The sequence below is a fragment of the Teleopsis dalmanni genome, chromosome 2 (assembly GCF_002237135.1).
Source record: "Teleopsis dalmanni isolate 2A chromosome 2, ASM223713v2, whole genome shotgun sequence".
NCBI classification, from domain to species: domain Eukaryota; kingdom Metazoa; phylum Arthropoda; class Insecta; order Diptera; family Diopsidae; genus Teleopsis; species Teleopsis dalmanni.
The window spans coordinates 45,651,495-45,665,475 of record NC_051847.1 but is presented as its reverse complement, the minus strand read 5'-3'; the positions used below and the strand labels follow the sequence as shown (position 1 = coordinate 45,665,475).

The 13,981-nt window shown below is 30.3% G+C and overlaps 4 protein-coding genes across 4 annotated transcripts; 3 read left to right on the top strand and 1 right to left on the bottom strand.

Moving 5' to 3' along the window:
* Nucleotides 1–567: 567 nt before the first annotated feature.
* On the top strand, nucleotides 568–4,619 carry LOC119674449. Its single transcript, XM_038085588.1, has 3 exons — nucleotides 568–1,112; nucleotides 3,713–3,887; nucleotides 4,005–4,619. The coding sequence occupies exons 1-3, from the start codon at nucleotides 568–570 to the stop codon at nucleotides 4,617–4,619; spliced, it is 1,335 nt and encodes a 444-aa protein (XP_037941516.1).
* A 3,383-nt stretch (nucleotides 4,620–8,002) lies between these two features.
* On the top strand, nucleotides 8,003–9,594 carry LOC119679578 (protein C1orf43 homolog). The gene is made up of 4 exons (XM_038092021.1): nucleotides 8,003–8,346; nucleotides 8,405–8,564; nucleotides 8,700–8,916; nucleotides 8,977–9,594. Exons 1-4 carry the CDS (start codon nucleotides 8,098–8,100, stop codon nucleotides 9,389–9,391), a joined length of 1,041 nt encoding a protein of 346 aa, XP_037947949.1. The 5' UTR covers nucleotides 8,003–8,097; the 3' UTR covers nucleotides 9,392–9,594.
* Nucleotides 9,595–9,866: 272 nt separating this feature from the next.
* LOC119679579 (glyceraldehyde-3-phosphate dehydrogenase-like) lies at nucleotides 9,867–11,037 on the bottom strand. Its single transcript, XM_038092022.1, has one exon. The coding sequence runs from the start codon at nucleotides 10,959–10,961 to the stop codon at nucleotides 9,957–9,959; it is 1,005 nt and encodes a 334-aa protein (XP_037947950.1). The 5' UTR covers nucleotides 10,962–11,037; the 3' UTR covers nucleotides 9,867–9,956.
* Nucleotides 11,038–12,376: 1,339 nt separating this feature from the next.
* LOC119679580 (glyceraldehyde-3-phosphate dehydrogenase-like) lies at nucleotides 12,377–13,424 on the top strand. Its single transcript, XM_038092023.1, has one exon. The coding sequence runs from the start codon at nucleotides 12,383–12,385 to the stop codon at nucleotides 13,385–13,387; it is 1,005 nt and encodes a 334-aa protein (XP_037947951.1). The 5' UTR covers nucleotides 12,377–12,382; the 3' UTR covers nucleotides 13,388–13,424.
* The last annotated feature ends 557 nt before the right edge of the window (nucleotides 13,425–13,981 follow it).

The following is a 13,981-nucleotide window of genomic DNA, read 5'->3' as shown; positions in this document are numbered from 1 at the left end:
ACGTAAAGTCGACAAGACAAACAGCGGGTAACAACAAAAGACATGTTCAACATGGATTAACACCCAGCACCTAATCCAACAAGCACCTAATAACTTCCTGTGACGTTTTGTTGCTATACAAGTCTCCAAAATATCTTTATGATACGTCTGTATATGACGTCACTTCACATCTGGTTTTGGCACAGTAGTAGCCCTAGACTGTATTATCTATGTTGGAAAATCTCATAATTTGTGAAAACAAAAAATTATCCAAAATATTCTTATCACGATTATTATCTTTAATAAAATATAAATTAGCATATAATGCTACGCTGAACAGTACTTATAATCTTATCTCATGTAGATGACATAGAAATCTATCAAAATGGCAGAAAACGGTATGGATTGATTAGAAACAAATTAGCGCTCAGTTGATTGATAGACATCGGTAAAAAGTAAACTCCGTAACAGTTTATATAAAAAAATATATTACATAATAATAATAATTAATATTTAATTAAAATTAAAGTCATATAAACGGCGGATTGAAGTATGCAGTGCGTGGCATCACATCTTCTATTGCAGAGAATGCAGCATGAAATATATACGCCATATGGCAATTGCGTCTGGAGACGTAGTGAACCGACGGCACTGAAATTTATTATATATGCTTTCATAGTGCCAGCGTTGGCCTGTTTTGGGTTTTGTGCAAATTTCATAAATACAATCGTATTTATGCGTCCAAAAATGACACCATCCGCTTTTTCCTATTTGGCTGCAGTTTCTTGTTTAGACTGCATATCATGCCTCTTTATCACACTGACCGCACTATCACGTAGCATTTTCTATAATAGTTACTTTTGGATTGTCTATGACTTTCAGTGGCAAACTCCGCTCTTCGGTATCACAACTGGAGCAGGCAACCTGATTTTGGCTTGCCTTAGCTGTGATCGCATGGTGTATTTATGGAATGGTCTTCCGAATGGTACACCCAGATTCTGTAGACGGCGCGTCGCACGTCGTATGGTCATTGTAGCCCTCATCATTTCGTTCGCAGTGAATATACCATATTTTTTCGTTTTCATTGTTAACGAGGATGGCACATTTCAGACAACCTCGTTTTATTACTCAGAGTGAGTAAGTTTTGTTGCAAATTTATTTTTTCCTTTATTATTATTTATTGTTCACTAAGCCGTTCTGTGTTTATTTTGGGGAACTATTAATAAACTTGTTGATATTACGTGCATACGAGTACACAGTAGATAAAGAGATAATATATTTTGCTATGATTTAATTATAAATAATTTACGCCAAATTATTTCAACACGAAAGGTGAAGTCAACTGTGGAAAGGAAGGAAATGGTTTTTTTAAATAAAGAATTATATAACATAGATGTGTTATATACCTAAATATGTACTTGTAGCGATGCCTTTATAATATGTTCTAATAAAATAAATATGAATAACTTATTATTACAATTCAATGGAGCTCAATGGAGTCACAGACGCTATTGAGTAAAAGTGCTTTAGGCACTAACTCGTTTGATCAAGCAAAGATGAAGAAGAAGAAGAAAAGATCCTTTCAGTATTATCTCGAATAATACAACTAAATAACATAAACTCAATAATTAATATTTATTCCATTAATATATATGGGTTACCGGATTTCAGCTTAACGCAGCTTGTCTCTCCATGCGCCTCAACTGCATGCGCGCCTTCTCCAGTCTCGCATATCAAATACGTATAATGCTCCCTCAACTTAATTACTCTACCGGAGACACGGTGTACTGAGAAAATTTGTGGAAAATTCCAAAATCATAATAATTTATTTATAAATGTTTTCCAGTTATTTGTATAATAAATGAAATCTCATTATAGAAAAAATAGGTCTCACATCCGAAAAAAAAAATTGCATTTATGTTCAATACAATAACTATTTTCAAAAACACCACAGATGATAGAAATTCGGCAATACTCGAAACTGTATGACTGTATGGTCAGCCAAAAATTCAATTAATTAATAAATATTAAAAAAATATTGTCGTTTCTTTTAAAACAGTAGTTTCTATTAAGAAAACTATTTCCTTGTAATGGAGTTGAAATTTATGATGCTTCGATATGGATTATTTTCGAAATGACCCATCATTTTTGCGGTAAAAAAACCTTTTTTCTTACCATTTTTATGAAAATATTAACTTATGTGCATTTTTACTAAAGAACTTTCCCACTATCCAGTAATTGTCCATATGTTGCTAAGTATGGGGTTTTTGAATTCGAAAAAAAAATTGTGAAAAAAGCCATCTATCAGAAATCAGGAGAATTCAATAAGATAATATTATACAAGATAAATATGTGACTGAGTATGTGGCTGATGAAAAGTGATATACCTAGTAGACGCAAAACTACGGTCACATTAAATGAAATTACAAACTTTATAATATGGATCATAATGACCATAGTTGTTATTTTAAAACAAAATGAGAATGGATTGGGTCATATTGAAATAGATGGAATTGAGCGTCAACAAATTGAAGGAGTTTGAGCATTATGTTTCGAATAATACTACGTCATAAGTAATATGTTAACGTTAATGATGTCGGGATAGTATTACAACGTATCATCTCTGGTTTTTACAATCCAACCTCGGGTGCACTATTTTTATTATTCTTTATGTTGATATGTATTTCTATTTTTCTGAGCTCTTCATTAACGATCTTTATTCACCTCAGTCACATTCTTCCACATTTACGGCTTCTAGAAAAATATGCTGTTCATTTTCTACTAAGAATGTTGTCTTTCTAAATATATAAATATCATATGGTTTTCGAATATTTGTTGAGTAAGGCTTTGATATAATTTTTATATTCGAATAAAATACGCAATATATTCGAATATTTTCTGCCAACAAAAATTTGTATGTTAGTAAAAATATAATAGTATATGTCAAAATCTTGACAATGTTTTTCTAGTGTAAACACAGTGTTTAATTTTAATTCTCGAACTCGGATTAACTCAAGCTATTCGAGCTGCATCAATTTCACAATATTCGAACACGTTGAATCACCTACAGTAAAACAAGAACTTGATAGTTACATCTATATTTTTTTCTTCTATTAATTCAACATTTTTAGTCAAAATTATTTCAAAATTAGAAAATGCAATCTTTAAGAAAAACATAACCTTACATAAATGTTCAAACAGTAAATTATTAAATATACATATATACATATATATAATTATGATATAACCATCAGTGAATAACTTTCTAAAGACTACAAATATTAAACTTGTATTCTATAGAATGAGAAAAGCAGATTCACGTTTTAGACAACCGATCTCAAGCTATACTTGACTTGTCACTATTGCCATATGATATTATATTCTTTCATTAACAAATTATCTTGCTATATTAAATTAAAACGAACGCATAAACCGCAGCTGTACATAATCTAATTAATTATAATATTATTTAGTTTTAATTTAACTTATTTAGGACAAAAATAATTAAGACTATTTACTAACTCTGTACATATATTGATAAAAAAATAATTATACGCAAAAGTTCACCAAATAGAGATTTACTCTATTAAATAAATAAAAATTTACTCTATTAAATATTATAGCAAAAAAAATAATCACATTCATAATATCTTATAATCTATAAAAACGTAAATGATTCACGCCAATATAACATATAAAATAATTATTCATATAAACAATTTTTCTCTTTCAGATTCTATAAAATCCATAACTGGTTTACTTTTATTTTATTAGGAATATTACCGGCTGTATTTTTACTCATCGGGAATGCAGTCATTGTCATAGCTTTTCGTCGTTGGAACAAGAAAAGCAAACTATGCCAAAATGCTAACGGAAGATCATCGAAATGTACTCAAAAGCGCTATAAAGTCAGTAATATTTTTAAAATCTATTTACTTTTTAATGTATATATAGAAGTTATAGAACTTAGTATATATATGTTTGCACTTAAACGATTTTTTCTTTGACTCCATACCTATTTACAGCATCAAACAAGACTCACTATCAGTATTGTCATAGTCATCACTTTGTACCTGGTAGGTGAGATTCCAGCTCATATGACATCACGTAAAAGTGCTTTGAATTTGCTTTTCGGAGGCGATATAACAAAAGTAAATTTGAAAGTTATGGAGAACATGGAGGTTATCTGTTTAACATTGAATGCATTGCAACTAAGCATGAATATAATCGTCTATGCTGTGATTAATCCATCCTTTATGCCGGAATTCTTTGCATGTTTACGTAGTACATCTGATGTTTGTTGTGATATATTTTGTTTCACTGGAATTATAAAATATTGTTATAAGCGCTACCAAAGAAATAAACCCAAAACTCTTAGAAGCACACAAAGAACCAAAGCGTCCCCAGTCACTAATTGCAATGAAATTGAAAACAACACTGGACATATACCACCCACAGAGGAAAATAATGAAAGTGGTTTAGGTATTATGTCTAATGACGAGACATCCCTGCGACGTGTCAGTAGTTGGAAACGTTCTAGTTCTTTAGGAAATCTTGCATATGATAATTATGGATTAGAAATTGAATTACCAACCGAAGAAGAGCACAACAAATCAAAAAGACATTCAATAGCTCTGTAGATTTTTATTATTTTATAATAAATAAATTTACTTATTTATATAATTAATTAAACAATTTATTAATAAAAAGAGAAATAATAGAAGTATTATTTCTCTATTAGTTTTCCGTAACTATCAAACCATTCTACCGGTTTTTGATTATTTCTTCGCGGAACAATTTCGTATTCAGTTAGTAGGCGCTTCCATTCTTTATTCGCAAACTTTCGGGCCTCAGCCATATTTCTGAACATTAACGCATATGGATCCGTTTTCTTAATTTTGTGGATTAAAAGTGCAAAACTTTCTTCAGTGTTATTTTTAGAGCCGCCCGCTTGTTTGTGTAAATTAAACAAAAAAGTTGGTTTCTCTGATGTATACTCGATCGTGTCAATCGAATCATTAAACTTTGGTGGACTTAGTTTCGTAATGAGGCCACCACTATTTGCTATTATTTTGCAATTGCAAATTATGATTATTAGAAGAAACTTTACACATGCGAACTTCATTTTCAATTTTTAACTACAATTTAATTTCAAAAATATTTTAACTAATATTTTGATATATTTTTTTTTTTTGACTCATTCAGAATATTTAATATTTACTTAACACAAGTGTTTTCTTATTTTACAAAGAGCAGATCCGACGTACATATGTATATGCTCATTTAGAAGAATAGTTTATGTCTAATTTATGTTATTTATATATTTATTTTTATATTTATTTTTATAATTAACATAGTTGAATTCCTCACTCATTTAAATTATTAAAAGAGTATAAATAAACTGATTTTAAATTCTGATATATATTCTCAATATCATGCAAATATTTAGTACAGAATAATGATGAATAATAATACAAAAATAATTAGAATAATAATGTGACTGTATTTCATGTTTTTTTTTTATTTTTCTGTTTTTTTTTGCGTCCAGGCCCCGCTACTCTTGCAGATAATTAATCTTGCCCTACAGTCTCCTTTTTTCAATCTCAGAATATGTGTTACGGCTCTCACTCCTGCTCTTCGTTTTAGATTAGATTGCGTCCAGATCTTTCTTCCTTTCCCTTAAAACATTTCCGATGTATTGCGTGATTTTGTTCCAATTTTCTGCTGGTTCAATAATTTTTTCTACAATATTATCGACTGTAAAGTGATCTTTATATTCTGCAAGTAGTGTTCTTTCTCCACGTCATCTTTCGCAGTTGAAGAAAGTATGCTCAGCATTGTTCTCGACTGATCCGCAGTATATACAGTTGGGCTGCTCTGCTTTTTGCATTCTGTATAGATATTTTCGAAAATATCCATGACCAGATAAGAAATGTGTGACATAATAGTCAATCTCGCAGAAATTTCTTTCCGTCCACAACTTTACTCATTTTGTAACAAAATTAACATTCCTAATTAAGAAAAAAGTCCAGAGAACGTTAATCAATTGCGTGAAGGTTCGGAAGACGAGCACACAGATGGATCCAAACTTGTAGAAAATTACATTAAGACAAGTATACTACGCCATATAAATAAATTAAAAACATTTAAAATCTAGTACCATACCAAATGCAAAGTTAATATAAATTACAAATTAACGTTGAAATTAAATGGTGAAAACTAAACTATCTGCGACTAATAGCCTGTTACCTGATGAAGCCTTTTGAAACTTATACCACCTTGATTAAAAAGTTTCATGAATTTATTCAGAAATTTTGAAAAATAAATGTATTCATTATCCAATCCTTCAAACTTTTTATAATCGGATTTTTTTATAACCATTTTTTTCACCAGATTGATTACTGGAATCATTTATACAGAAAAAATAGAAAAGAGCGAAATCAGGCGATTTCATTGGCTGTTCGATAGTATTCGTACTGTGCTTTGTCAAAAACTCGCTAATGAGGATAGCAGATTGCGAAGGTTCGGTATTGCAGCTTTTACAAATATCTAGCTATGGCGCTAAAATTTAGAGCGAAAGTTAATAGTAGAATAAGTCTAGTATGAATACGTAAAATTGTTTGTATTTCACGCATTGTTAGAATGATAACTTCCAACACAGTAGACGAAATGGCAAACCGCAAATTATCTGAAACGGACCATGAACACCGAATCAAGAAGTTTCGATATTTAATCGACATATTCTTGCTACGATATTTACCAAATACTAGTAAAAAATGTAACTTCGATGTTAACAATTTCAGTAGCCCTACGAATACTACTATATGTACTACTATAAAGTTCTTTAATAATTTAATAAATAAATAATTAATAAATAAATAATTAATAAAATTTGCTATTATTTTAATGTCGTGTTGTTACATAGAAACATTTCGTAATTATCATGTTAACGAATGGTCCTTTTTAACAAAAAAATATGTTTTGATACATGGAATTATATTATATATAAAATTAACTTAATCACAGTTTCCTAGACCCCGCAACGAATTTTGTTAAATTTACTATTTTGAGTAACCAGTGCCACCTAGAAACAACTAATAAATTAATCACGCATAACTATTAACAACAACTACCATATACGCGCAATATATTTATAATTTGCTATTTTAAAGCCTGATATTTCGGGAATTATTAGCACTACGATATATAACTTAACTATAAAAGTTTTTCAGAATAATCAATTTTACTTCACTAATCCTTCACTAAATTGAGGAACCAAGGAAGCTGTAATAATGACATATTTTGCTTTTATTATGATCAAATTTTCCTTATACTATATAATCTTTAAAAATCAATAACCTCAGAGCGAAGGACCTACCAGTTCAGTTCCTTATTCATAGTTAACTTTAAAATCAATTTTAGTGTTAACTAACAAATAAATAAATAATATAAATAAACTTTTTCAAAACTTCAATCATATGAAAATAATAATAAAATTTCTAACAAGAAAATTTCATCTCTATAAGCGGCGAATTTAAAAATACGTTTACTACGAAAAGAAATTTGCTGGTATGGTTTAATTTAAATTGTAAGGTATATAACCATTAATATATATAATTTTTAGTGAAAAATACAATATTATACACTCATAAATTTTTATAAAGTTTGAAAATGTTCTAGTCTCAGTAAATGTTACAGGTTTAGTACATCGATTACAATTCTGCCTCACATAAATTGCGAATCTTAATATTTGTCGAATTGTTCAACTAACGAAATTTAATAGATCTGTAACACAATTTGTCAAAATATTTTGCAGCACTGCCTAACATATCAATTATACTAAATGTCATATATCAGACATCTCGCCGTCTGATATTTTACAGAAGATAAAAATAACAAACCTGTTTTTTTGCTATCTATGTAAAACACAATTTTTAACATTCACAATAGTATTTTGACATTTCGTTTTACAAAACAGAAGCGAAAAGGCACAAAGCAATTAAAAATAAAAACATACAACAAAAGTTTTGCTTAACAATAAAAATCAAGTCAAATTATATCATTAAATAAAATGCAGTTAATTTTAGAACACTAATATGTTTACTAAATAAAATTTGAATGTTTACAAAATACATATTTGAAAACGCCAAACAACGTTCTCACTTTGGAGCACCATTTTCCAATATATACGGTGAAAAAACAATCACCAAAATGGAGCAACTATCGGGTGTTATGATTATAATTATAATTGGTGGTGGAGTATTAACATTTGTTATGCTATTCATATTTGCCAAAAGACAAATTATGCGTTTTACTTTGAGAAGTCGCCGAGGACCACATGTACCAGTTGGTACTGATGCAAAAAAAGTATTGTCTCATAAATTTGTAAACACATTTCTTTTAATCCATTTATGCCACATTTTAGGCACTGAGGCGTGAAATAGAGCGTCGCTTAGATTGTATACCAAAAATAACACAAGAACCAAAATTATTGTGGGATGACGACAAATACATTTTACAACCCGATAAGCCACTACCACCCTACTATTATCGTATGCAGGCTGTGGATGATGTTAAATCTTTAGGTAATATAATAATTCCTAAATTAAAAATTACATATCAGTTTGAAAAGCGTTATTTAAACACTAAAAATCAGCTTCATTATCGAAATGTTAACCAACTTATGTACTAGTGAATGTATTCATTTTTTCTATTTGTAGAAAAAGAAATACATAAAAGCGATGGAAGTATACGGCATGCCTATGATAGCTTGCGTGCATTTTTACTAACAACATTATCGGCCACACTGAATGGCTCCGGTCAACGTATGATACACCAATTTTGTGATATGTACGAACATGCAAGACATGATCCAAATGAATTTGGAAGCGAAGAATATGATTCATATCATCGCCTATTATTAAAATTAATTGATGCGTAAGTTTATAAATAAAATGTGTAGTAATAGTTAAAAAATATGATTTTATACTATTTCAGTGCAAAACAACTTAAAAATTTAGCTAATTCACGTAAAACATCACCTGCACGTACACCAAAAAAACAAACTAAAATGCATTCATTATTGGATCCAGCGAGACTAAGACCACCACCTTTAACTAATTCTTCCAATAGCGGTGTTAATATACCACCCAGTAGTGATCTTACCGCCGGACAGCATTCCAAAGTCAATTTAACATTAGGCCTACATGGTTGCGATGACGCTCCAGAAGTAACGCCAAGCTCTTTACATTTACAACCAACAACTGAACGTGATATTATAATACGTAATCGTATAAAAACACCCACACTAGAAGATAAAGATGAAGATATAACTAGCGCAGATCCAGATGATAATGAAATTCGAAGCATATCATCATTGCATCAATTCCAAGGTAGTGCAAGTGTTGTTTGATTGTATATGCACGCGAGGCACTTGATCAAGGATATAAAAGCAACTAAACAGTTTTCCCTTAAATAAAAATTGTAATATTTAATAAAAAGTATACTTCCTCCGCGGGTAATAAGTTATAAATATTGACGAAATATTCAATTAGTTAAACATAATGTACCAATAAGATAAATTGCAATTTTAATTTAATAAAATAAACGAAAAACTAGTTTGTAAATAAATGTTATCGTATTATTTAAATAAATAATTAGTACGCAAGTTTCAAAGTCTAAACATAACATGATATACACATGTAGACACATTTATACATATGTTTATATATACATATTTAATTATAGATATATATATTTTTATATATAGATTTGGATACATAACATGAAGTGTACATGTAAACATAGTTATATAAATATATACATATAGATATAGATACGTCTGGAATTAAATATACTTATATTTTTTTATTTTTTAAAGACTTAAAGGAATTTTTATATATTTTTATTATTATCAATATTTTTTAAGTGCATAAAAAATATATTTAGTTTTCCACACTGTGAATTTAAATACAACTTTAGCAGTTACCATCTTTTTTCGCCATAAATTGTAATAAATCCAGAAGCCGACAAGAGTAACCATATTCATTATCATACCAAGAGATTAACTTCACGAAGGAATCATTTAATGCTATACTTGCTTTCGAATCAAAAATCGAGGACCGCTTATCTGTAGTAAAGTCACTGGACACAACATCATCATTGGCGAAGCCTAATATACCTTTCAATTCATTTTCTGAAGCCATACGTATTAGTTCTTTAACACATTCTATATTAGCGGGTTTTCCCAAACGGCATGTTAAATCAACCACAGACACATCCGCACATGGTACGCGAAAGGCCATACCAGTAAGTTTTCCATTGAGTTCCGGTATAACCTTACCAACAGCTTTTGCAGCGCCAGTTGAAGCAGGTATAATATTTCCGAAGCAACTGCGTGCACTACGCCAATTTTTTCCTGTGCCATCAACACATTTTTGACTTCCAGTTGCTGCATGCACTGTAGTCATAAGTCCTTCAACAATTTCAAAGTTTTCATGAACAACTTTTGCCAAAGGCGCCAAACAGTTCGTTGTGCATGATGCATTAGAAACTATCGTAATATCGCTTTTGTATTTATCCAAATTGACTCCGCATACGAACATTGGGGCATCTTCGGATGGTGCAGATATAATAACCTTTTTTGCACCATTTTTCAAATGCACTTCAGCAGCTTTCTTTGTCTTGAATATACCAGTGCATTCTGCCACGTAGTCCACATTAACTTCACACCATTTTACTTTTTCTGGATCTTTTTCATTAAAAATCTTTATTTTCACATCATTTACAATCAAACAATTTTTCGTAATGCATATTTTTTTATTGTAAACTCCATGCACACTATCATATCTTAGCAAATAAGCCATGTACTTCACATTCGCCCCAGGATCATTGATAGCTCCGACTGGCATATTTCGATCAAGGGCTTCGCGCAGCACCAAACGACCAATGCGCCCAAAACCATTTATCCCTATTGTGGGCATCTTTGAATTTAATTAAAATATAAATGTAAAAAATAAAAAATAAAAAAAAGGAATAAAAAAAATATGCGGTTTATATTCAAAGAAATTGATATGAATTTATTTCGAACAAAAAACAAAATTTAATAATAAAATAATTATAATATATGAACGCCTACTACAGTTTTAAAAGTTAATTATTTATTTTTTACACATTTACAAAAACAATAATTCTTCTTGTCCATCACAGCTTCTGTAGAATGAGACTCAATGGTGGAAAGTGCAAGCAATTCTGCCAGTAGAGATTAGGGATGTCAATTTAAAGTAAGCTTTCGTTAAGATTGAAGTGACAAAGTATTTTTAAAAATGGAAACAAGGACTGAATCTGTATAATTCAATTCAATTCAACATTTATTTACTTCTGCTTCTGAACTTATAGTTGTAACAGAAGGAGGTTTGATGTATACTTATTTTTAATTTAAATTAAAAATATTACTAATTAGATTTAATAAAAATATTAGATAAAAACAAAAAAAGGTTAAGTTAAATAAATAGTAGGGAAATAATTGTAATTTTGCAAAATCTTATTCGTTTATAATAAATGATCTGATTTTAAGACTATTTACTATATATGTGAATATTGCTTTAGATGATTGCGGATCAATGCAGTTGAAAATGAGAGATTTATTGTCTCTAAAGACTGTAAGTAAGAAACTAAGATGGTGATCTCTTACTGAGGAGTAAATAGGGCACTCAAACATAAAGTGATTCAACGTTTCTTCAGTTTTTAAATTACAAAGTGTACAAAGGTTGTTGATTTCGAGTCTATGAATTTGCCCGTTAATACAAAAACGAGTGCAGTTGAATCTGTATAATAAGAAAAACATTAAACATTAGAGAAAAGTGATCTTGTCACATGAGTCGAAATTCCAGTAATCTGTTTTAATTCTACGGTAACACAATAGGCATAAAGCTCTTGTTACAGTAGATCCGCCCAAGTGATCACAAATATTATTGAATACAAGAATACTAATTCGCGTCTCATCAAGCAAATAAAAAGGTAAAAAAAATTTCATCAAATCGGGAATGGAGTTTCATTTCCGGCACATGACTGACCACACATATATGTACATGTTCCTACTATTTTCGTGATAGATCTATAAAGTTTAAGGTCATTATTACACAAAAGGGTCCACTACTCCTAATAAAAAACTACTTTATGTTAGCTATATTTTTTGCTGATTTCCCTTATCTCTACTGGCAAAGTTGCTTGCACTTTCCATCGTTGAGTCTCTTTCTACAGAAGATGTGATGGACAAAAAGAATTATTGTTTTTTTAAATATATAAATAATATTTAATAATTTTTAAAACTGTAGTAGGCGTTCATTAATTATTATTATTTTATTATTAAATATTTACATTTAGATTTTAATTAAACTTAAAGATGCCCACAATTGGTATAAATGGTTTTGGGCGCATTGGTCGTATGGTACTGCGTGAAGCCCTTGATCGAGGTATGCCAGTCGGAGCTATCAATGATCCTGGGGCGATGGTGGACTACATGGCCTATTTGCTAAGATATGATAGTGTGCATGGAGTTTACAATAAAAAAATATGTATTGCGAAAAATTGTTTGATTGTAAATGATGTAAAAATAAAGATTTTTAATGAAAGAGATATGAAAAAAGTTAAATGGGGCGACGTTAATGTGGACTACGTGGCAGAATGCACTGGTATATTCAAGACAAAGAAAGCTGCTGAAGTGCATTTGCAAAATGGTGCAAAAAAGGTTATTATATCTGCACCATCAGAAGATGCCCCAATGTTCGTATGCGGAGTCAATTTGGATAAATACAAAAGCGATATTACGATCGTTTCTAATGCATCATGCACAACGAACTGTTTGGCGCCTTTGGCGAAAGTTATTCATGAAAATTTTGAAATGGTTGAAGGACTTATGACTACAGTGCATGCAGCAACTGGAGGTCAAAAATGTGTTGATGGCACAGGAAAAGACTGGCGTAGTGCACGCAGTTGCTTTGGGAATATTATACCTAACCCAACTGGCGCTGCAAAAGCTGTTGGTAAGGTTATACCGGAACTCAATGGAAAACTTACTGGTATGGCCTTTCGTGTACCATGTGCGGATGTGTCTGTGGTTGATTTAACATGCCGTTTGGGAAAACCCGCTAATATGGAATGTATTAAAGAACTAATACGTATGGCTTCAGAAAATGAATTGAAAGGTATATTAGGCTTCGCCGATGATGATGTTGTGTCTAGTGACTTTACTAATGATAAACGGTCGTCAATTTTTGATTCGAAGGCAAGTATAGCATTAAATGATTCCTTCGTGAAGTTAATCTCTTGGTATGATAATGAATATGGTTACTCTTGTCGGCTTCTGGATTTATTACAATTTATGGCGAAAAAGGATGGTATCTGCTAAAGTTGTATTTAATTTCAGTTTGGGAAACTAAATACATATACTTTTCTATGCACTTAAAAAGAAAAATATATGTATATTTAATTATTTTATTTAAATGAAAATTGCAATTAATCTTATTAGTACATTATACTTAACTAATTGAATATTTCATCAATATTTTATATGTTTAAATGAAATTTCGTTAACAATTTAATTTTATATGATTTATTTAATTAATAATAATAAGAACTTGAACATGTATTTAACTGTTTGTATATTAAAAAAACCATATTTAGATATTTAAAAACATGGTGTTTATAAATATCAAAATATCATATCATGGCTAGTACAGGTCATAGTACTGTCTTCACTGCCATACATATTAATACCATTCGCACTAACAACAACTGTGGTTGGGCTACTGCCGGTGTTTGCTCGCCTCGTAATAGGCAAACCTCATATATATGTATGAGACCAGTATAAACTTTCATCAAAAATCAAATTTATAATAATTTGGAAGAACTTGTGCATTGCATAAGCACACGAAGCCAATCATATATTTTAGGAAAAAGGAATACAAACGCAAAGACTAGGTGTTTGAATTTGTGTGTCCAT